The sequence below is a fragment of the Carassius carassius genome, chromosome 17 (assembly GCF_963082965.1).
Source record: "Carassius carassius chromosome 17, fCarCar2.1, whole genome shotgun sequence".
NCBI classification, from domain to species: Eukaryota; Metazoa; Chordata; class Actinopteri; order Cypriniformes; family Cyprinidae; genus Carassius; species Carassius carassius.
This window is the reverse complement of record NC_081771.1, coordinates 1,304,915-1,330,686: the sequence shown is the minus strand read 5'-3', so window position 1 is coordinate 1,330,686 and position 25,772 is coordinate 1,304,915. Positions and strand designations below refer to the sequence as shown.

The following is a 25,772-nucleotide window of genomic DNA, read 5'->3' as shown; positions in this document are numbered from 1 at the left end:
AACAGAACCGAACTGAACAGAAGTGAACGGGAAAGAGAACAGAACAGAACAGAACAGAATGGAACAGAATAGAACGGAACAGAACAGAATAGAACCGAACAGAACTGAACGGAAGAGAACAGAACGGAACAGAATGGAATGGAACAGAACAGAACTGAACCGAACAGAACTGAACGGAAGAGAACAGAACAGAACCGAACAGAACTGAATGGAAGAGAACAGAACAGAACAAAACTGAACAGAACTGAACGGAAGAGAACAGAACAGAAAGGAACGGAATGGAAGAGAACAAACACAGAACAACACAGAACAGAACAGATCAGATCAGAACAGAACGGAACGGAACACAGATCATAGAACATAGAACATAAAACACAATACAACACAGAACCGAACAGAACAGAACACAGAACACAGAACACAACACAGCACAGAACAGAACAGAACAGAACAGAACAGAACAGAACAGAACAGAACAGAACGGAACGGGAGAGAACAGAACGGAACAGAATGGAACAGAACAGAACAGTACCGAACAGAACAGAACCGAACCGAACTGAACTGAACGGGAAAGTTCTATGGGGTGGTGCTAGTGCAGTGGATAAGACACATGTCTTTGGTGTGAGAGACCCGGGTTCGAATCCACTGTGAGACACCAATGTGTCCCTGAGCAAGACACTTAACCCCTAGTTGCTCCAGAGGTGTGCGACCTCTGACATATGTGGCAATTGTAAGTCGCTTTGGATAAAAGCGTCAGCTAAGTGAATAAATGTAAATGTAAATGTAAATGAAAGAGAACAGAACAGAATGGAACGGAACAGAACAGAATAGAACAGAACTGAACGGAAGAGAACAGAACAGAACAGAACAGAACAGAATGGAATGGAACAGAACCGAACAGAACTGAACGGAAGAGAACAGAACAGAACAGAACTGAACGGAAGAGAACAGAACAGAACGGAATGGAATGGAAGAGAACAGAACACAGAACAACACAGAACAGAACACAAAACAAAACACAGAACACAGAACATAGAACACAACACAAAACCGAACAGATCAGATCAGATCGGAACAGAACAGAACAAAAAACAAACCAAACAGAACAGAAATCAAATCAAAACAAAACACAGAACAAAGCAAAATAAAGCAAAGCAAAACAAAACCCAAAGCACAATAAAAACCATAGAGAACATTACAATCTAGATAAGAACGTGCAACAAGACAAAACAACAAATACATGGCACTCTTTGTTGCACCACTGATAAAGCCACCCGTACTTGTGCAGAGCGCTTGAATGCCATCGATCTACCGAACAAGACAAAATCAGCAATCTACGATTTCATTTCATCAAACTCAGATTGAGGCAAAGGTCATAAAAGGTCAGAGTAAAGCGAGGAATGTTATCAGCATCGCAATGAATAGGACACAATACATATTCCCATTTATACAGCTCACAGAGCATATAGCTTTCCAGAAATGATTGGTTTTATCATTGTTATTGTAGGCATATAAACCCTCACGAATGCCTCAACCAGAAACAACCTGAAATTTACAGCACAAATACTGCAGAACATAATCGCTACATGGTTAAAGAAGTTTGCTTGGGGAAGAAATGGGAATAAAATGGCAGTCCATCACACTGAACGTTTCATTTAGTGAAGTATTATTGACTAGCACACTCTATTCACCCGCTCGATGGGTGTCAATATAGAAATGGGATCTCGAAATGAAAGAATGGTTGATTTAATGCATTCTGGTAGCTCAAGAAATTGCATGCATAGATTCATACGGCTGCAGAACCGCTGTCATCCATTTTGTGCTGCTGCCTGATGTCCATTTTAAGTGGCTTCTTTTGTAGAGAGCCATTAGAAAAATGACCAGAGTTGAGTTGAATTTAAATTCTGTCCCGCTGTTGCATCAAATTCCTGTTTCACAATCAAAGTTTAACAATCAAAAGGCACAAATAATAAAGCCCTGGCATATAAAAAGAAGACACTGTGTTTTGTTTAAAAGAGGTGAATCTAAAAATAAATAAATAAAGTGTCTAGTGTTATTTCAGTATTATAGTAGCATAAAATGTATAAATATTTTGATTTTGAATTAATTATCCTTTTTTTATTAAAGTTTTAATTAGTTTTGTTATAATTATAATTTTAATAATCATTTAATAATATTATTTTATTAATTGTTTAATATTTTTATTTAGCTTTAGTTTATTTTAATTTTTTTATATTTCTGTTTACCTTTACTTTTTCAATTGTAGCAATTTTCGTACTTAGTGTATAGTTAAATATAACTCTGTTTTGTATTCTTAAGGAATAAAATTCACCATTGAATAATAATTCATAAGTTATTTTAGAATTAAACTAATATAATATTTATTCATATTTTAAATTAACTTTTATTTTTTTATTTTTTTCAGTTCAGGTTTTTTAAGTTTTTTTTTTTTTTTTGCATGCATTAAGCTTCAGTTTTATTTTATATTTCAGATTTAGCACTTTTGTTCTTACAGTAGTACTTATTATAGTTAAATATTATTCTTTTCTGCACTTTTAAAGAGTGAAATCCACATTAAAGAAGATTCCTTCAATATTATTTTAGTATTATTGTGGTATTATATGCTAGTATTTTGAAATAGATTTTAGCTAGTTTTCAGTCTTAGGAATTTTTGTATATATATATATATATATATATATATATATATATATATATATATTATTATTATTATTTTGTAAATTAATTACATTGTTAATAAAATATTTTTTTTTTAACTTTCAAAAACAGTGAAATTTATTTTTTTTCCAGACTGATTTCAATGCACATTTCAATCCAAAACCACTAGTAAGAAATAAGATCTATTTTGCATTTTTAAAGAGTGAGATTCACCCCTAAAGATGAATTCCTCAGTGTTTTCCCAGCGATTCTGTGGATTTCTCCACTTTATGAGGGAGTTTCCACAGATGGCAGATTTGATATTTCTTTATAGCTCTCAGAGTCTATAAAGTGTTAAGCAACAAAACACAAAGTAATGAGCCCTGGATATGAGGATGAGGAGGAGGAGCAGAGAGGAATGGAATGGTTGAAGGAACTCTGACGCCTGACAGTGCTGTCTATGTAGGGCAGAAGCGGGACTCACCGAGGGCATCTGGCTGGACAGCAGATGTCCGTCCTGGGCGAGCATGTTGGACATCATGAGTGCGGGCAGCTCGGAGTATGAGTACGGGTTGATCAGGCCGTTGTGAGGGATGGAGTGACACAGGTAGCTGGACTCGGGGTCCATCAGGTGCAGCAGCGGTGGCTCGGGGTGATTCGGCGGGGTTATAGGGGGGATCTCGTAGTCCTCGTCTCCCCCTCCTCCGCCGTTCCCATTGCCCCCTCCCTGTCCGGAATAATTCTGTAGCGGAGAAGAAAGAAAGTCACTTAGGGCCCTATAATACACCCGGTGCAATGCGACGCAAGTTTGTTTGCTAGTTTCAGTCCGGCGCCATTTTCCTGGCGCCACGTCGTTAAACTAGCAAATGCATTTGCGTATTTTTGCGCCCATGGGCGTGCTGATCTAAAAAATAGGTGTGTTCAGGCGCATTGCTATTTAAAATAGCTCAAAATAGACTGTGCCATCGACCAACTCAAACCTGGTCTAAAGTCTGGCGCAATGTTATTTAAAGAGCGTACACGCTGCTTATTAAACACAGGGACGCACAGCAGCATACACACATGCCAAATATTAAAAATTAAAGGATTGCAATGCATAAGATTTTTTTGTAGGCTAATTAAATATATATAAATATATATATATATATAATTTTATATATATAATATATAAAAATGTATATAAATATATATATTTAATTAAATTAAATTAATTCAATTATTTAATAAAATAAAAATACAACTTAAACTGAAATAAAATAATAAAAAATATTATTAAATACAATAAATAAAATAAAAATATTTACATTTAAATTCGATAAATAAAAAATACAATGAATTTTAAAAATAAATAGATAATACACAAAATAAATTTATGTTGAAATAAAATAAAATAAATTATGTTCAAATACAATAAATATAAAATGTGTTATAAAAATAAATACAATAAATACAATTAATTAAATTAAATTGCCACTTATGTTCAAATAAAACAAATAAATTAAAATAACACTTATGGTTAGGTAAAATAAATATTTTATTAAAGAACATACAATATTAATAAAACATACAATAAATAAAATATAACAATTTAAATTAAATAAAATCTAAAATAAAATAACATTTTGAATCAAAAAACATTTTAAAACTGTAAGTCTGATCAATCCCAAACACTTATGAGACAACGTATGAGCAATAAGAGATGTGATGATCGCCTAATTACTTTGTGAAGAGAGATATAAACATAACTATATAAATATTATGCAGTTGGCAGCTTCCGATTTGGCTCTGGAATCACAAAAAGTTGCAGGAGATACGGCATTATCACAATCAACTTTTGTAAGCGCAGACCATGTTTTCATAGCGCTAAAGTTTGCGATTGGCTCTGGGGGTTTCCCGACACTCGTGCCTCTCATCAGCCGCGTTGACGTCTGATGTTAAATTCAGGAAAAAGGAAAAAGAGAGAGAGGGAGAGAGATTGCCGGGGTATTCAAGAGGGAATGAAAAGCAATTTTGTAGGAGGCGATCTGACTGGAGCCCCGTCCATAATGACTGACTCAAATTAATCATCAGAAATAATATTCCGCTGTCAACCATTCAAGAGCTTTTTTAATAGAATTTCTATGATTCATGTCTGCCCGTATACATCAAACAGTCAGTTCTGCAACATTTCAGAAATCAATTCAATATCATCTTTGTGTTGCCTGTCATCTTCGCCTGGAGAACAGCCATTTATCTTGCAAACAAATACTTTTAGCAAATACTCGGCCGTGGAGAAGGAGAGAGAGACAAGGATTGTGGGACCTTGCCACCATACATTACTCAAATCACAAAGTTCTCCCAAATATATCACCCGTCCAAGAGTCTCCACAAGGATAAAACGCTAAACGCTGTCTTAAGAAAGAGAATACACTCACTCAGAAGAACATTAACAAGACTATATGATGCTCTAAATAATCTACACGATGCTGATGAACCTGTCGCACTCAATCTACAACCCGAATTCCGGAAAAGTTGAGACGTTTTTTAAATGTTAATAAAATGAAAACTAAAAGACTTTCAAATCACATGAGCCAATGTTTTATTCAAAATAGAACATAGATAACATAGCAAATGTTTAAACTGAGAAAGTTTACAATTTTATGCACAAAATGAGCTCATTTCAATTTTGATTTCTGCTACAGGTCTCAAAATAGTTGGGACGGGGCATGTTTACCATGGTGTAGCATCTCCTTTTCTTTTCAAAACAGTTTGAAGACGTCTGGGCATTGAGGCTATGAGTTGCTGGAGTTTTGCTGTTGGAATTTGGTCCCATTCTTGCCTTATATAGATTTCCAGCTGCTGAAGAGTTCGTGGTCGTCTTTGACGTATTTTTCGTTTAATGATGCGCCAAATGTTCTCTATAGGTGAAAGATCTGGACTGCAGGCAGGCCAGGTTAGCACCCGGACTCTTCTACGACGAAGCCATGCTGTTGTTATAGCTGCAGTATGTGGTTTTGCATTGTCCTGCTGAAATAAACAAGGCCTTCCCTGAAATAGACGTTGTTTGGAGGGAAGCATATGTTGCTCTAAAACCTTTATATACCTTTCAGCATTCACAGAGCCTTCCAAAACATGCAAGCTGCCCATAGCGTATGCACTTATGCACCCCCATACCATCAGAGATGCTGGCTTTTGAACTGAACGCTGATAACATGCTGGAAGGTCTCCCTCCTCTTTAGCCCGGAGGACATGGCGTCCGTGATTTCCAACAAGAATGTCAAATTTGGACTCGTCTGACCATAAAACACTATTCCACTTTGAAATAGTCCATTTTAAATGAGCCTTGGCCCACAGGACATGACGGCGCTTCTGGACCATGTTCACATATGGCTTCCTTTTTGCATGATAGAGCTTTAGTTGGCATCTGCTGATGGCACGGCGGATTGTGTTTACCGACAGTGGTTTCTGAAAGTATTCCTGGGCCCATTTAGTAATGTCATTGACACAATCATGCCGATGAGTGATGCAGTGTCGTCTGAGAGCCTGAAGACCACGGGCATCCAATAAAGGTCTCCGGCCTTGTCCCTTACGCACAGAGATTTCTCCAGTTTCTCTGAATCTTTTGATGATGTTATGACTGTAGATGATGAGATTTGCAAAGCCTTTGCAATTTGACGTTGAGGAACATTGTTTTTAAAGTTTTCCACAATTTTTTTACGCAGTCTTTCACAGATTGGAGAGCCTCTGCCCATCTTTACTTCTGAGAGACTCTGCTTCTCTAAGACAAAGCTTTTATAGCTAATCATGTTACAGACCTGATATCAATTAACTTAATTAATCACTAGATGTTCTCCCAGCTGAATCTTTTCAAAACTGCTTGCTTTTTTAGCCATTTGTTGCCCCCGTGCCAACTTTTTTGAGACCTGTAGCAGGCATTAAATTTTAAATGAGCTAATTAAGTGGATAAAAGTGTAAAATTTCTCAGTTTAAACATTTGCTACGTTATCTATGTTCTATTGTGAATAAAATATTGGCTCATGTGATTTGAAATTCCTTTAGTTTTCATTTTATTAAAATTTAAAAAACGTCACAACTTTTCCGGAATTCGGGTTGTACTGCATGCCCTTTTTTATCAGTCAAAGCTCTATTAGTGTAATTGTACAAGCGTCCAGCTTCAGTTCGAGCTTCTGGTGTCAAATCCTGTCTGATTGTGACCAAGGAAAGGTAGGAATAAGGTCAGTAATATCTCCAGATGAACTCTTACTGGACTGAAGCAGCTCAGCTTTACTTGATTCTCCATCAATCATGTTTTAGAGTCTCAAATCTGATCCTCAGGATCTTTTGAGGAGCGTTTGTTTCCAGAAACTTTACTTTCACAGTTCCTCAGCGGAGGAATGATCTTCACAAGCCTCCAGAACATCTCACATCTTCTGAGGAGCCTTGATTTCTTCAGCTCTCAATCACTGCATTGGATTATGTTTGGATCATTACAATCTCGTTTTACTAAGACATATTATTGCAGATATAGAGTCTTGACTGATATTAATATGCATTTTTACCAGTTTTTCCAGTTTCCACTAAATACCACAGTAATGCCATAGTACACATTAAAATACCATGGCGAATGTCCAAATTACCATGGTAATACAATGGTATTCATGGTATAAGTACAACGTACTGTATTAGTACCATGGTAAATGCCCAAAATACCACACTATACATTGTGTATGTCCAAAATACCATGGTATGCATGGTATACATCCCTAATACTATGGTACACACAAAAGTTGTACACATCGAAAGTAGTAACACCATGGTAAATGCCCAAAATATCACATTAATACCATGGTAAAGGTCAGAAATACCACGGGAATACCACACTCTACATGGTTCATGTCTAAAATACTATTATTTCAGATTTCAGGCTTTAGAGGGTTAATTTAGTTCACGTTTCGAGTACTGTAAGCATCGGATTTCTCCAAAAGTGACGTTTTTGAGCACAGTAGCTCTGCTCTTTTTTTGAGGAGAACAATGAGACTGAAGAATTGTCCTCATGTTTAGATGAAGACACAGCTGAGATATTCGTCTTTCAGTTGATGTGATTCGCTCGGACACATGGTCGCGCTGCGGCGGCTGGATATTAATCTTCCATATAGTTCTGCAGGCCTTTGAAGACCGATGTCTTTGTAGACTCTGGGGCCTCCCCTGTTATTGTCCGCTCTAACGGATGTGAAAATGAACATTTCCTGAGATTCAGTTTCCCTCATAATTGTTGGAAGGAAACTAAATTGTGTGTTGTAAACAGGGGGGCGAGCGGCTATTGTGTGAAGAGAGTCGTTGGGTCCTCAAGAGAATTCTCCTCCAGTACAAATTACACATTCACCTCTTTAAATGTGAGAAGAGATGAAGCTCGGCAGATACGCTCCAGCGTCAGCAGATACAGCGCTGGAGATTCAAAGCTGGAGGATTAAATAACACCTCACGACAAAACCCATCACTCCCGATGGTAATACTGTCATATTTACTGCACTAAACCTTACAAAAACATACTGTGGTGCTATTTTCTTCAAGGTCCATATGCAAAAACATGATGGTGCTACCAAAATACAGATCCAATACCACAGTAACACCATGTTGCACGTCCAAAATACTACTGTAATACTATATAAATGTCCATAAAACCACTGTAATACTATAGTACACATGAAAAATACCATGGTAAATGTCCAAACTACCACATTTCGGTGTAAGCCAAAAATAACAATATAATACCATTATGGTAAATGCCCAAACTACCACGGTGATGCCATGCAATACTTGGAATATGTCCAAAATAAACATATGATAAATTAGTACACATTAAAAAAAAAACAATTTTTGTTCAAAATAGTATGGTAGTAACTTGTACTAACTACAGTCGTGGCCAAAAGTTTTGAGAATTACATAAATATTGGAAATTGGAAAAGTTGCTGCTTAAGTTTTTATAATAGCAATTTGCATATACTCCAGAAAGTTATGAAGAGTGATCAGATGAATTGCATAGTCCTTCTTTGCCATTAAAATTAACTTAATCCCAAAAAAACCTTTCCACTGCATTTCATTGCTGTCATTAAAGGACCTGCTGAGATCATTTCAGTAATCGTCTTGTTAACTCAGGTGAGAATGTTGACGAGCACAAGGCTGGAGATCATTATGTCAGGCTGATTGGGTTAGAATGGCAGACTTGACATGTTAAAAGGAGGGTGATGCTTGAAATCATTGTTCTTCCATGTTAACCATGGTGACCTGCAAAGAAACGCTTGCAGCCATCATTGCGTTGCATAAAAATGGCTTCACAGGCAAGGATATTGTAGCTACTAAGATTGCACCTAAATCAACAATTTATAGGATCATCAAGAACTTCAAGGAAAGAGGTTCAATTCTTGTAAAGAAGGCTTCAGGGCATTCAAGAAAGTCCAGCAAGCGCCAGGATCGTCTCCTAAAGAGGATTCAGCTGCGGGATCGGAGTGCCACCAGTGCAGAGCTTGCTGAGGAATGGAAGCAGGCAGGTGTGAGCGCATCAGCACGCACAGTGAGGCCAAGACTTCTGGAAGATGGCCTGATGTCAAGAAGGGCAGCAAAGAAGCCACTTCTCTCCAAAAAAAACATCAGGGACAGATTGATCTTCTGCAGAAAGTATAGTGAATGGACTGCTGAGGACTGGGGCAAAGTCATATTCTCCGATGAAGCCCCTTTCCGATTGTTTGGGGCATCTGGAAAAGGCTTGTCCGGAGAAAAAAAGGTGAGCGCTACCATCAGTCCTGTGTCATGCCAACAGTAAAGCATCCTGACACCATTCATGTGTGGGGTTGCTTCCCATCCAAGGGAGTGGGCTCACTCACAATTCTGCCCAAAAACACAGCCATGAATAAAGAATGGTACCAAAACCCTCCAACAGCAACTTCTTCCAACAATCCAACAACAGTTTGGTGAAGAACAATGCATTTTCCAGCACGATGGAGCACCATGCCATAAGGCAAAAGTGATAACTAAGTGGCTCGGGGACCAGAATGTTGAAATTTTGGGTCCATGGCCTGGAAACTCCCCAGATCTTAATCCCATTGAGAACTTGTGGTCAATCCTCAAGAGGCGGGTGGACAAACAAAAACCCACTAATTCTGACAAACTCCAAGAAGTGATTATGAAAGAATGGGTTGCTATCAGTCAGGATTTGACCCAGAAGTTGATTGATCCATGGTAATACCAATATTCATGTTCAAAACTCCATCTTCAGAAATAGTAGTACCGTGGTAAAATGCCCCAAAACACCACAGTAATACCACTGTACATGTCAGAAATAGGGAATCTTATGATATGCATCTAAAATACTACAATAATACCACAATATATGGCCAAAATATCACATCAATAACATGGTACAGGTCAAAAATACCATGGTAATACTTTCTGGAACTTTTTTTCTAAGTCAACCACATTCATACACTTCAAAAAGTTCAGTAGGCTTCCACATGGACTATCCTGGTGTTTTAGACTTGGTACTGTAGTAGATTTCTGTAAGGAACATCGGGTTGAGCAGATGCATGATTGTAAATGTGTAATGTGTTGAGATCTGAAGTTGAAAGTCCATTAGCTGAAGCTCCATTCAGCACTGCGGAGCGACGGCTGATTCATCACACATCTCCCGCTCATGAAAGGCCACGTTCATCAAATCCGTCCACGTCATGCTGATTTTAAGGATAAATGCTTACAATGGATTCAGTGAGTGTTTTGTGGGGAAACCAGGAAGGGACGGGACGTTTGTCAAAAGTAGCAGAACGTCCTTGACGATAAAATGTAAATCTCAAGGTTGTGCCATGTCGAATGATTCGGAAAAATACATAATTCATCCGCCACACTTCAGGACGTGATTATATGTATTACACATTTAGAAGCTGCTTTTCAAAGCTTCATCGCAAGGCAGTTGGTAATAAGACAAATGTTTTTTTTTCTCCTTTTTGTTTGCCTCTTTTTTCATTTTGCTGCTCCTCCTCAATCTCTCCGTCCAATTTTCAAGGATATTAGAACTCAATTTGGATGCAAGACGGCGTTTGCATTGAGTTTGAGGGTTTCAATTTGTTGCTTTCATTAACTGAAGAGGGGACGCCGCTTTGAAACGAACGCTATCAAATTCCCGGGAATATTTACGACGTGCCGCTCGAAACATTTGGTGGTGGTTTGTCGAGGAGGCAGCTGGAAAGTCGAGTCACATTTGTGCATCTGATAATATGCAAACGTGCACAAACCCAACGCCTTCTGATTTCATAAACAGATGAACGGCTAGTTTGTGTAAACGATGGAATAATGAAAAGAGAAGAGAATTTTTCTCATTTTGGGAAGGCATCCAACTCTATCTGGCATCAATTTAAAGCCATTGTATGATGTAGGGCTGATTAGAAATCCAACCATATGAGCGCGCAAGCTTCAGTCTTAACACAACAGATGTCATTCAGACATAAATCTATTTCAATCTGGCTTATTAAGACCATTATTTCCACAACTACAGTTTTACATGTTCTGAAGCATATCTGTATGTGCAAAACTCAACAGCATATTGGTTTATCTAGCTCCTTCTGTGTATTTTTTTGTTTGTTTGTTTGTTTTTACCAGTTTTCTTGTCCAGCAAGTGAAAATCATGCATCTGTGGGCTTGAAATGCATGCTAAGGCACATTGTATTTCATTGCTGTGGTACTCTGTACGAACATGCATATGACAATAAAACTGAAACTTGAACTTGAACTTGAAACTTGAACATGCATAAAAATGATGCACTTAAAAGGGAATATACCGTAGTTGAAAGAAGCAAACTTCTCTCTTCATGACAGTGATGGAGTGCTTTGAATGCTATATTAATATTCGCATTTATTAAAACTAAAATAAGCTGCACAGCCTCACCTGTTACGCAAAATAATATTTCTGAATTAGTAAAATGTCTGGGAGGAATACTTACTCAAGTGAAAATAATAAAACTCTGAAAGTTTCTTGTTTGGCGAGGCATATGTGATGTGCTCGTGTGTTTAAAAGCATAATGACAGATTTTTCTAATAAGTATTTTTCTATAGACCTCCAGCGATATGCGGTGATGGATGCCTGAGTGATCTAACCTAAAACACATCCCCCACAAACCCAACGAACGACAGACAAAGAAAGACATTTATCTGATTCCCATTCACTGTGTATGTGTGTGTGTGTGTGTGTGTGTGTGTGTGTGTGTGTGTGTGTGTGTGTGTGTGTGTGGATGGGTGGGTTTATCAAAGACGATGTTTTTGGAGCATCATCTGTTTTTATTTGGCTGACGGACAGCAGCACCATCATAAATTACCCGAAAACCAGACACAGAGAGAAAGAGCATCTGTGTGTGTGTGTGTGTGTGTGTGTGTGTGTGTGTGTGGACAATCATTCCCAGAAGTGAGATAAAATGACAAAATCTCCTTTTGGGGACGTAGGTAAAGGTGAAAACCATTCATAACTGAAACAAATATTGAGTGAATACATACAAATGCATGCATTACCTATTCCAAAAATGCTAAATGATCTTTAAGGATTAAGGGTTAAACTTGCAATAGTTCGTAGTGCTTGCCAAGTCAAAATAAATAAATGCAAAAAAAATAAGCAAATAAGTAAATAAATTCTATCTATAGACATTTGAAACAGGAAGAAAAAGCATTAAGCTTGTTACAGTTAACAGTGTTTGTTTAGTCAAGTATCCCAAACAATCATCGATGTAGACTTTTCTCTAGAGAGAGGAAGAAATCACCCTAGTAAATAATGAATTATTCATGAATTAATCAATGCACAAATGCATGCATTTTAGTTCTAAAAATGCAAAATGTACTGGGATTAACTTGCAGTTAAGGGTTTAGCTGTAGTTAAGCTTGTAAATCAAGTATTGCAAAAATCATCTCACTTGAGATGGGAAGAAAGCACCTTAATTAATTAATAAATATAAATGCATGCATTACTAATTCTAATAATAGAATGAGCTTGTAATATTTAGCCATGTTTGCCAAGTCTTTTCACTTGAGACAGAAAGAAACCACCCATGTGAATTATTAATGAACTAAGTAATATAAATGCATCCTTTACTAATTCTAAAAATGCAACATTCTCTCAAATACAAGTATCCCTAATAATAATCAATCAATCAAGACTGCAAAAACCAGCTCCCTAGCAACGTCCTGTCAATCATCCAGCACACTCTAGCAACCAAACAGCAATATGAAAAGCATGTTTTGCATGGTTTGCCTTTAGAAAACTTAACGATCCAGTCATTACGAGCTTTATTTATATTTCTATATGTGCTCATTTAGACAGGCAGGTATAAAGCAGCACCTTTTCAAACAGTGGATTGGATTATGGACATCTGCAGCAAAAGATAATTAATAAATATCCGGCTAAATGAAACCTAATTGCAACAGTCACAAACACACAGTCGTATTCACCCATAAATAAAGTGAATGTGCAGCCTACATACCATCTGCTCCAGTCTACATTATTCTGAGAGCATGTGGACGAGGCGAAACATTTAACCTTCAATGTGTTCACTCAAACACCATATGCTCAAGCGCCAATTTACAGTCTGAAATATCCAGAATCTTTACATTCTCATCAGCCCAGTTCGACCCAGTCGGTTTTCTACAGTTCAATAGCACTTGAAGGAAACGTCTGGTAAAGAATAAAATAGCACTTTTTCTCGCTGTCGACATCCTCCATATGCATATGCATGAACACACACCATTCTCAACAATATCATATCAGAGCAAAAGAGGCGTGTTATAGAACTGGGAATCATAGTGGGGGAAATAAAAATACTGCATAGACTTTTGGTTCTCTGCAGAGTTTTGTAAAATCTTGCGTCAATGCAAAAAAAATAAGACAAGCAATATGAGCAATAAGTGGTGTTGTCATGACAATTTGCATGTCTTATTTTCTTTCAGATGTGCATGTGGATCAGCAATCGTGCATGATTCAGTGTTTCAATAAAAGTCTGTGGAAATGTGCAATTTTCATGCCATATATGACATATGCAGACATTTCAGTATACAATTTGTTTCAGATTTTCAGATTATAGTTAATATTTGTTCTGCTGAAATCATTTGAAAGCAAGTTGTGTAATATATACTTGTAAAAAAAATCATTTAAATTGTGCACATTTGAAAATGTGAAAATATACTTAAAAGATGTGGGTCTTGTTTTTTAAAAGAAATTAATCTTTTTATTCTGCAAAGATGCATCACATTGATCAAAAGTGAGAATAAATACATTTCTATTCATCTGTGAACCCTGAAAGATAAAATGCATCACAGTTTCCACATTGTGCAGCACAATTGTTTTCAACATTGATGATAATCAGAAAAGTTTCTCGAGCAGCAAATCATCATATTTTCATGATTTCTGAAGATCATGTGACACTGAAGAGTAGAGTAATAATGCTGAAAATACAGCTGCACATCACAGAAATAAATTATATTTGAACTTATATTCACATAGTAAACAGTTATTGTAAATTGTAATAATATTTCACAATTTTACTGTATGTTTGAACAATTAAATGCAGCCTTAACAACTTATTTTTAAAACATATATCTGTTACTAAGTATTTCCAGCATATCACACAGTTAATCCAACAAGTTAACTCTATTAAAAACCGTCCTCATTTTCCCATCATGCTCTTCTCAGGTGTTCATTCTGTGTCTTTCATAAAACAGCTATAAATAGTAAGATGATTCAATCAACAAGAAAAGGGGAACGACAAAGTCCATTTGAGCATTATGAGAATTCTGGGAAATCTGAGGTCATTATTACTGCACACTGGACTGGAAGAGAAACACAACGTGAACGTTAGAGACAGAACGAGAGCGGAGGGGAATCAAACTAACGATGAACACTCAGGTCACAGACACAGACGTGAGACGAAGATGCTGCGAAGATGCTGCGTGACGTCAGCAAGATATTCACAGCAAATGTCAGACGTGATGTGTTTTTATGAGTCTTACATCACATAAGTTCATATGATGTGTGATCTCTGCAGAAACTGGGTTCATGAAGAGTTTATAAGGGATTGTTAATTGCTAATCAAATTGTCTACTGAGCTGACCTCCTAGTATGAGTTATTGTTATTATATTTTGAATTTTATTTTTATATTTTTATTTCTTCTTAGGGATCATGTTACACGAAAGAATGGCGAAATGATGCTGAAAATTCAGCGTTGCATCACAGGAATAAATTACATTTTAACATGTATTACAATAGAAAACTGGTATTTTAAATTTCAATAATATTACACAATTTTACAGCTTTTACAGTATTTTGTAATTGGGTTCATGACGAGTTTTTAAGAAATTGTTAATTGTTAATCACATCAAATACTACTACAGCGATTGTTAATATTATGGATTTTAGAGTTTCTGTTTTCATTTTAATATTAGTTAAAGTATCAGCAATTCTGTTTTGTTTATATATATGCGGGCGGCAGATCCTTTTCCTATTTGGCGCCTAAACTCTGGAATAACGTACCTAACATTGTTCGGGAGGCAGACACACTCTTGCAGTTTAAATCTAGATTAAAGACCCATCTCTTTAACCTGGCATACACATAACATACTAATATGCTTTTAATATCCAAATCCTTCAAAGGATTTTTAGGCTGCATTAATTAGCTAAACCGGAACTGGGAACACTTCCCAAAACACCCGATGTACTTGCTACATCATTAGAAGAATGGCATCTACGCTAATATTAGTCTGTTTCTCTCTTATTCCGAGGTCACCGTAGCCACCAGATCCAGTCTGTGTCCAGATCAGAGGGTCACTGCAGTCACCCGGATCCAGTACGTATCCAGACCAGATGGTGTCATTTATATCAGATATCATTTTGCATTATTGACACACTGTTTTCCTAATGAATGTTGTTCAGTTGCTTTGACGCAATGTATTTTGTTTAAAGCGCTATATAAATAAAGGTGACTTGACTTGACTTTATCTTATAAATATCAGACGCTGGAGTGAATCATCACAATCTGCATTCAGCATCAATATGAAACTTAGTTTCCACTAAATTTAAGCCTGATCAAACAGTGAAAGCTCACTGTACTGAGACGTGCATGTTATACATGGAAAAAAACTCTGATAAATGAGTATTCAACAATATACAGTATGCAGTGACACAGACCTACACGATATACATGAAACTCAACATAGCCTCCTTCTCCTGTCAGATTTCCTCATGCATGCTGACAGACATTACTTTTTATTTTTATTTTATTTAATTTAGTCTTATTTAATAGCATTCTGTGCTGTGATGTTGATGACATTTAAATAAAAATGCAATGAAAAATCTCATGCAAAGACTAAGATCTATGAGGTTTCATGAAATCCTTGAGGTTGATGACAGACAGTGATGCTTCCTTGAGCAGCTTGAGTTTGTTCTGTGTCTTATATAACATGATATAATGATATAATTAAATGAATATATAAAAACGTAGTGGAAGACGAGCACACAAGATATGAGCTGCTGAGGAAATGTTTATCTGTCTGCTTTAAACACAAGCAATGCAGCAGGAGGTGATACACTTTTACTGTATATACACATGATTCTTAAAGTCATATAAAAGACTATAAACTATTGGTAACATAAGCGAATCGAATAAACACTCAGCTGCATTTGTTAACAGTTCAGTGTCAGTGAAATATTCCAAACAGCCAAAGACTGATGGGGACAAAACTCATGAAAACACACGGCCAGCTCATGATTCAGCTCCAAAATCAGAAGAAAGAAATAAGAAATCACATTTTGCATAAAGAAAATTAAACCTATGTTGAGCCTTTTTGCATCATAATATTATTTCCATGATAACTGAGCACATTTTCCCTCACTGAAATGCATCCAGATGTTACTTTTGAGTAAATTATGCCCTTGATACTCTGCTGTGAATCTCATTAGGTTTGTGCTTGCAAAATGAATTTTACTTTAAAATATAAAAGCATTACAATAAATATTACCACTCTGCATATAGCTAGTGGACTAATACCCAAAAATGGATTGCTGATCTGTTCTGATGCATAACAAAAAGCCAAATGCAACTAATAGTGCATTTCACTAATGAGAGTTTGAGGGTACATTTGTCATGAAAATAATGGCACGCAATGCAAAAAAATCTTAATGATTCTAAACCTGGCTTCATTGTCTTTATGCAAAATCTAAATTGCATGGTGAAAGCTGAGCTGCACATGTTGTTTTGGGTTTAATGAGATTCACCCGGCGATCAGAGACACTCAGGCCGGTTTGTGAGAGAATGTGAGTTTTGCTGTGGCATCAGATCTAGCCGTCCAGCGATCTCTCTCAGCCTTTGTCTTCTGACTGACTCTCTGCTTGCTCAGCAATCGACTATAGAAATATTTTGGCAGGCTCACGCTTTGTTTTCATTTTACAAAAGATGTGTGTTGGTAGCGGGGCGAGGGGGCAGGGCGACGGGCCGGCGCTCACTCCCTCACTTTCTTTTCAATCTAAACAGCAGGAGGAAGTTGTAAATCATAGTAATGTACTCAGCCGTAATTCGGACCAGCAGGGAGAGCAGCGCGCACACACACACACACAACATACGGCGTGAGTTTACAGTCAGCACAAAGATGCTTTAATCAGTGAAAACAAGCCAATGACAACAGATCCCCAATCACAGCCAGTCACAGAAAACACACTTATCACACATCATCTCTCTATATAGAAAACTTAACCATGCTTCTCCTGCCTCTGGTGCTGTTTGATCATTTTTTTAAATAATTATTGATATGTTTTTTTTTTATATATTTATATTTTTAAAATATATTTATTTATATTTTAATATTTTATTCACATTTATTATTAAATAATTATATATATATATATATATAAATATTTATTATTATTATTTATTTTATTTATTTATTATTTTTTTTTAAGAATTTTCAGCATTGTACAAAACTTAGTAGAGGTTTTGGCACTTGCTATGTGAACAAAAATGAAAAAAGTAAAAAAATAGTCACACTTGTACTCGTCATGGTCGAAAATGACCGCATTAGAAATGAATGGGAAGCAAATTTCATCTAGTGGAAAGATTTAGTAATGCACCCACATAAAGTCTAACTAAAAGCTATTTTTTTGCAATATCGTCTCCAGATTTGGAACTCAGCATGCTTAGATTTATTTGATTTCCATATCGTAAAAAAAAAAAATGTATATATATTTGTATATTCTTTACTTTTTTTTATAGTATTTCTGTGCATTTTTCATAATTATAAATTTCTAGCAAATACTCTGCCAAGTGTCTTCTTTAAAAAAGACCAAACTTAAACCTGTGCTCCAAAGCATTCCTGTGTCCCTCCTCATTAATCCTGGAACCAGTCCTAAATTTAATCTTTGCCCTGACAGCTGAGTTTTGGATCAGTGTGTGTAAACTCTCTCAGTCCTGGATTCCTCGTCACCCTTCAGCAGCAGAATCTCTCTCTTCTGACGTCTCAGACCCACAGCCAAACGCTGCTCTGGAAGAGTTTTCTCTGTCGTTCCTCTCACATGCCTGCTTTCTCTAATCACAGGCCTACTTGGCAACCGAAGCTCCGGGAAGCAATCAATAAAACCTTGTTACTCTAATTCTGAGATTATAATCTTGACCGCAACGTCTTCTGCATACTCAAACACAGAGTCCATTAGAGACATTTCCAAACGACTTTCTTCAGCCAAGAATGAAAATGCAAAGACTAACATTTACGCTGTGCTATCACATCCAGATGAACCTCAGCTGATAAAGGAGGAGTAAATTGACACAGTGGTGGAGGACGGTTTAGCATGCTAATCAGATGCTGTGTTTTCAGAATAAGATCACGTTCAGAGCCATAGTTTACACACACACACACACACACACACAACACACACACACACACACACACACACACACACACACACACACACACACACACACACACACACACACACACACACACACACACACATCTGTTGTTATTTACTCTCATATTTACCCTCATGTTATTCCATACCAGTATGCTGTTATAATCCATATATATATATATATATATAAATTATAATTTACAGCTGTGAATAACTATGTGAGTACTGTAATTTATTTCTGTGATGCTCCGCTGTATTTTCAGCATCATTCCTCCAGTCTTCAGTGTCACACGATCATCAGAAATCATTCTAATATGATGGTTTACTGTTCCAGAAACATTTCTGATTATTATCAATGTTGAACACAGTCGTGCTGCTTTATATTTTTGTGGAAACTGGGATGCATTTACAGTTTTTTTCGATTGCTAAACGACAGTGAGCACAACTGGAGTCACATGTGCAGAGCAATCGAAAAAAATTGTAATTTTCCAGGTTTCACAGATAAACAGAAAGTTGAAAAAACAACACTTATGCGAAATAGAAAACATTTGTAACATTATACATGTCTTTCCTGTCACTTTGGATCATTTTAACGCATACTTGATTAATAAAAGCATCAATTTCATCTATAAAATGAAAATTATTAAATATTATATTAGGATGCATGTGTAACAGTACATAAACGAGAGATGATTTGCATTGCAATAGGCCATGAGAAAGTGATGGACGTTCACCAAAACGCCAAGCAAACGGAATCAGCATTGATGTTTTTCTCAGTAATCAATTCTCTTGCTATATATGTCTGTCTCTCTCTTTCTCAGCTCCATTCGGCTTTCTACTCTCTCTCTCTCTCTCTCTCTCTCTCTCTCTCTCTCTCTCTCTCTTGTTGAGGCTGCCATCGATCGCCCGAGTCGGCTGGAGGTCAACCCTCGGCGGACTCCAAGCTCTTTTGTTAGCGACGGTTACCGTGGCGATCCTCCGTGACCCTGAACACACAGAGGGCTCGTTAGGGGCCAAGTGGAGACAATCTCTCCCCTACAATCAGACGAGGTCAAAGGTCGCAGGAGGACAGCTCAGACTCCTGGGTAGAACGCGGCGCCTGATCTGAGACCCTACGAGTGTGTGACGGACCGCGATCAGAACCGTTTCCATGGCATTCATCTTCAATGGAGGCTTTTCAAATAGAATCCGATACAAAGTAACAGCGAATGAAAAAGATCAAACAGCCGGAATGTCCAGCCTCTGCTACACGAACACTGCGCACATTATGAATTATGATGTCAGATTAATGAACAAAACCTGATCATCATGTTCTCCAACATGATCGGAGAAGCTGTAAAGAACAACTTTATATCTGAATAATATCTGAGTCACATGATCAATGACTCATTTATTTACATCTGATCAGTCGCATAGGAAAAATGCAGAATCATTTAATATTTATATACTGTACTCATAAAACCTTACAATGTTAATATTTATATATTTTAACATTTTTTACTTATAAAACCTTTCTAAAACATTTTTTGCAATATGTATATTTCACAAAATCCTAAAACTTTTTTCCATTACATTTGATTAGTTACGTAGAAATAATGCAAAAATGATTTTCATGTTTGTATTTTTTTGTATTTTATATTTCTAATTTATTGAATATAGTTTTACTAATAAAACCCTACAGTGTTTATATTTCTATAATATTAATATTTTTCTTTTTTAGGTATGAACTTATTTACTTGACAGTACATTTGATTATTCACATAATGCAAAATCTTTTATTATTTATAAATATAAAATATATATTTTACTTATAAATCCTTACAATATTTATAATTTTATCATATTTTTGTTTCTCAAAATGCAAAAGTTTATTTCCAAGTTTAAATTAACTTATTTAATTTGATTGTGTGTGTGTGTGTGTGTGTGTGTGTGTGTGTGTGTGTGTGTGTGTGTGTGTGTGTGTGTGTGTGTGTGTGTGTGTGTGCGTGTGTTCAAGCGGAGTAGATTCACAGACAGATGTCAAATATGAGTCTCAGAATAAACAAGTCAAGACAAAAAGAGTGAAAGAGTGAGAGAACAGGACGTTTTTCACATCTTCTTCTAGTTTCTCCTAGTTTCATCCTCTATAAGAACTATGACTGAATGATATACTGAACATATGCACAATACATTCATGATTTTAATATTCATGAAAAACACATCATTAGACTAGTTTGATGATTGCTCCTGGTCTCATAATAAATTTCAGATCATGCATTTCAGAAAAATGTTGAGCTCTAAGCCACATGAAAATCAGAAATGTAACTAAACATTGGAAAAGATTCAAATGAACGAAACGCTGTAAAGCCAGGCTTTCTTTCAGGTTTGGATCTTACCTGACTCGGGGAGAGGAACTCTTGGTTGTTCTCACTCATGTACATGTTGTCACCATCAAACTGCGGACAGATGGAGAGAAGAAGATTAAAGTTTGATTGGTCAGACAGCCGAGATAAAGGAAGATGATTTACATATCAGACAGAACGTGGAAAAAGGGAAAGAACAATTCCATCAAAAACATTAACTTCTTCTGGTTTAACTCTAAAGCAGCCCTGCATGCATTGAAACATTTCTACTGAATACTGTTTTGAAGCTTTGATGTGAACACTAACTTTATAAGAAAGCAAAATATCAGCCATCATATTGGACTCATATTGGATATGGTGTTTGCCAAACCTACAGAAATCAATATGATGACATAACAAACTCATTTTTGTTTCATAACATAAAAAAATTGCATTTTATATAATATTAATAATAATAATAATAATAATATACTTTATAAAAATATTACATATACTATAATTGTATTATTATATTTACATTATATCAATCTTGCATTATTAATCTCCTTATAAAATATATTTTTATCATATCATATATTCTTTTATTAAAATCCCACTTTAATACTGAATACTGAATATGTTTAAACTTTAAACTGGAGCTTAAATCTGAACGCTGCCTATAAAGGAAGGCAAAGGCCATCATATTGGTTTTTGACCATGTAAACATTAATAATACTGATATTGGTTTTGGGCTTTCACATCATAAAACATTATTATACCATTTGATAAAAAAGTTAATATTTAAATAAATAAAAAACCTAACCTATTTCAACCTAAAAACATTATCTTAGAGCAAAAATAAATAAATAATAAAATATAATATCGTAATTTTTGAAAGGGTTAAATCAGGTAAAATCACTTTTTACAGTGCATTTATGCTATATATTTTCAAATTTCTCAAAAACCTTGAGAATTAAGGGTTTTAATTAGTTTAATTGCATTTATTATCAAATTAATAATGCATTGCACAACTGGAGATCACACTGTCATATTAGCACAGTGCAAAAAGTCAAACACATTCTGATATTTCATTTGCAAACAACTTTTGCTGCTGAACAGGTCAAAACGAGACAGAAAAACCGTCCTGGGTCTGAAATGATGGAGCCGTGCGAAAGGAAGGATATGACAGCTCGAAAGAGAGAATTTGAAAACCGACCACAATTGCCCTGCAGCGCGTGTCCTCGGACTGAAAGGTTGAGCACAAACACGTCGCTCCTGCCTTCACGATTCTGAACGAAATTACTCATAACTTCAGCTTTAAATGCAAGAGCAGGACGAGCAGCAACCAAACACTGTCAGAACTGCACAGAGCCTCTCTCTTATGAGCTCTGACCGCTGTCAAACATAAGAGACGAGACAGAAAACATTTTATTAACAAATCCTGACGTACAATATAAAAACACATCATCGAACGGCTAATCTGAGGAACGCAGAGGAAGCCTTTCTTCTTATTATGACTGAAGAAATAGAAAGGGCTCAATTAACTTGCTAATCGTTTCTTTATAGTTATGTCTTAATTGCTTCATAATCACTCTTCAGACAAAACCTTATTGGAAACAGCCAAGCAACAGACATATTAACACAACAAATATCAGACAAACAACCCAAAACAAGAGGCGCGTCTGTGCGGTGCTTGCTAAAACCACAGGAATCAATACGATACTAGAAATTCAACAGACGCTCAGAAAAGCAGATAGCTGCTAATGCACAATATATCAGTTAACATACAGTATCGGATTCATAAAACATTGTTGATTTTATAATATCATTACATAGATTTGTATATCTATATATATATATATATTTTGTATTATATGTATATTAGTATTTTTTATTTATAAAAAATTAATAAAAATGTTAGAGATTTAATGAAAAAGCTGCATTTATGAGAAGGCTAAACGTATTGGTTGTGGCACATCATAGAGATATCGATCATATCAGTTATCAGCTTTAAAAATCTTCATGTCAGCATCAATTCAAAGTGCAACCAAAGTGCAAATTGCATGGTGCATCACTATTAGATGACATTTAACTTTATGACAGTGTTTTGTGGGAAAGAGTTCACGACATCTCACATGCATTTAGTGTATCGCCTGCTGTACATTCTTCATATATGGATCAGAGCATGTGCAGCGACACACACACACACACACATGCAGAGAGAATGAGAGTTTTTCTCTTTCTGTGCATCCTCATCTCTCTCTCACACATACACACACACACACACAAACGCACATGCACATTCAGAGACACACATGCATGCATACACACACACAAACGCACATTCAGAGACACACACATGCATGCACACACACACACACACACACACACACACACACAAACGCACATGCACATTCAGAGACACACACACACACACACACAAACGCACACGCACATTCAGAGACACACACACACACATGCATGCACACACACACACACACACACACACACACACACACACACACACACACACACACACACACACACACACACACACACACACGCACATTCAGAGACACACACACACATGCATGCACACACACACACACACACACACACACACTCTCCTCTCAGAAAATGTGTTATTACACTGGCATATAATGACAAAGCCGTCAAACAGCTGATGGGGGTCGTAGAGCATTTCCAATGTGAAGACCTCCCTCCCCCACATGCATATTATATGGATATGAGTGTGTGTGTGTGTGTGTGTGTGTGTGTGTGTGTGTGTGTGTGTGTGAGAGAGAGAGAGAGAGAGTGTGTGGGGGTGGTGTGAAGTTATAATGGAAGATTAAAAGATTTCCCCCTTATCTGCAGATTATTTTACATTCAGACACGTGTGCACAGAAATGTACACAATATAGAGTTTAAACATTTGGGGTCATTATGATTTATTTTAAAGAAATAAATACTTTAATTTGGCAAGGAATTTATCAGAAGTGACAGTCAAGTCATTTCAAATATAACAAAATATTTCTATTACAATTAAATGCTGTTCTTGTGAACTTACTATTAATCTGTGAATCTTGAAAAATAAAATGTCACACAATTTCAACATTGATAATAATCAGAAATGTTTCTTGAGCAGTAAATCATCATATTTTCATGATTTCTGAAGATCATGTGACACTGAAGACTGGAGGAATGATGCTGAAAATACAGCGGAGCATCACAGAAATAAATTACACTTTAACAGAGATTCACACAGAAAACAGTTATTTAAACTGTAAAAATATTTTACAATTTATTTTTTATCACGTAAATGCAGTGTGTGTGTGTGTGTGTGTTTTAGTGTGTACCTGGTATTTATCACGTTATGGCGACCAATTGTCCCCACAAGTATAGTAATACCAATAAAATTTGACATTTTTAGGTCCCCATGAGGAAACAAGCGTATACATCAAACAGAATTAATTTTTATGAAAATCTAAAAATGCAGAAATTTTAGGTTAGTGTTGGTGTAGGGTGATAGAAAACAGTTTGTAAAGTATAAAACCCATTACGCCTATGGAATGTCCCCATTAAACATGGAAACGTGTGTGTGTGTGTGTGTGTGTGTGTGTGTATCCTGATGTAAGAGTCTATAAAGCGTTTCACAGACGATCATTAACTCTGTTTATACAGATCATATTATATTACACCTTTCCGTTCAAGGCCAGTTCCTTTAGAAAGAGACACAACTACAAACATCTCTGAATGTAAGCATACATTTAAAAACATTCAGAGATTCAATAAAACATTAATTCTGTTTTCATGTGGCTTCTACTAAAACAGCCCTCAAATGACCTGTGTCTGCGTTTCATCTCCGGTGTTTCCATACTGCACAGTATGTACTTAGTATGAACTATCTTTTAAATAGCATGTTAGAATAGTATACATTACACACAAAAAACAATGCAAACACGAATATGCTTTTCATTCTCATCAAACATTTTCACACAGCGATTGTGATTGATTTCACGTCTGCAAACGGAAAGTGCATCGCATGTGGTTTACAGTTCTAATGCATATTGCACATTTTGACAAATGTCACCCAATGCATGCAGAGCGCTGTGCACAGTATACATACTACAGGACTGGTATGACTAGAATTCGTCCATCTCCTATCTCTCTCTTTCTCTCTCGGCACGTCTGCCACGCCAGGCTTTTCCATTACCCATCTAATTGCACATTCCACAGTGACAAGAGCTCATTAGTGCTTAATTACACACGTGCTATTTAGTACAAACATCTTCATTTGGGCCCCTTTTGCCGTGTAATTGTTCTGCGGGGACGGCTGTTGAGATGAAAGGCACGTCGGAGAGATTCGAGCTGAGTACGGAAGGCTGGAAGTAGGTCATGTGCTGTAGCAATAAACAAGGAATGCTGCAATAAAATAATATGGTCACACACACACACACACACAAATGCATGTATGCCGAAGCCAGTAATATCCAAAGCTCATGTAATATTTACAGTGCACTAATAGAAAGATGGCAGAGAGAAGCAGACTCTTTTGCATCTGAATTTTAGAAAAAAGCTCCAGATTTCTTTAAAACGGCTGGGTTTTGTGAAGTCAGTGTGTGCGTGTGTGTGTGTGTGTGTGTGTGTGCTAGACAACGTATGTTTGCACCATAGAAATCTGAATATAAGATTATAGTGACCACTATAAAGTGGATGCAAAAGTCTGAGAGCACACTGAAAATATGAGCTTTTGTTAATTTAAACCTGCAAATAAATCCTAAAATGTTTAGGATAATGAGAAGTATAAATATAGTATAACTATTTACATTATTAGGTTTTATAAGCATATGCTATAAATTATAAATGTTAAATATGAAAAGATTCTGCATTATGTTTGTGT

General features: G+C 36.3%; 1 protein-coding gene across 5 annotated transcripts in view; it reads right to left on the bottom strand.

Annotated features, from left to right (window-relative positions):
* Positions 1-25,772, bottom strand: part of tox2 (TOX high mobility group box family member 2) — a 112,829-nt gene that overhangs the window by 36,272 nt on the left and 50,785 nt on the right. For all 5 annotated transcript variants that reach the window (XM_059570360.1, XM_059570361.1, XM_059570363.1 and 2 more), the window contains 2 exons: positions 20,927-20,986; positions 3,140-3,397 (listed from right to left, as the gene is read on the bottom strand). In XM_059570360.1, coding sequence (XP_059426343.1) covers positions 3,140-3,397; positions 20,927-20,986 — 318 coding nt within the window. The remainder of the gene's footprint in view (positions 1-3,139; positions 3,398-20,926; positions 20,987-25,772) is intronic.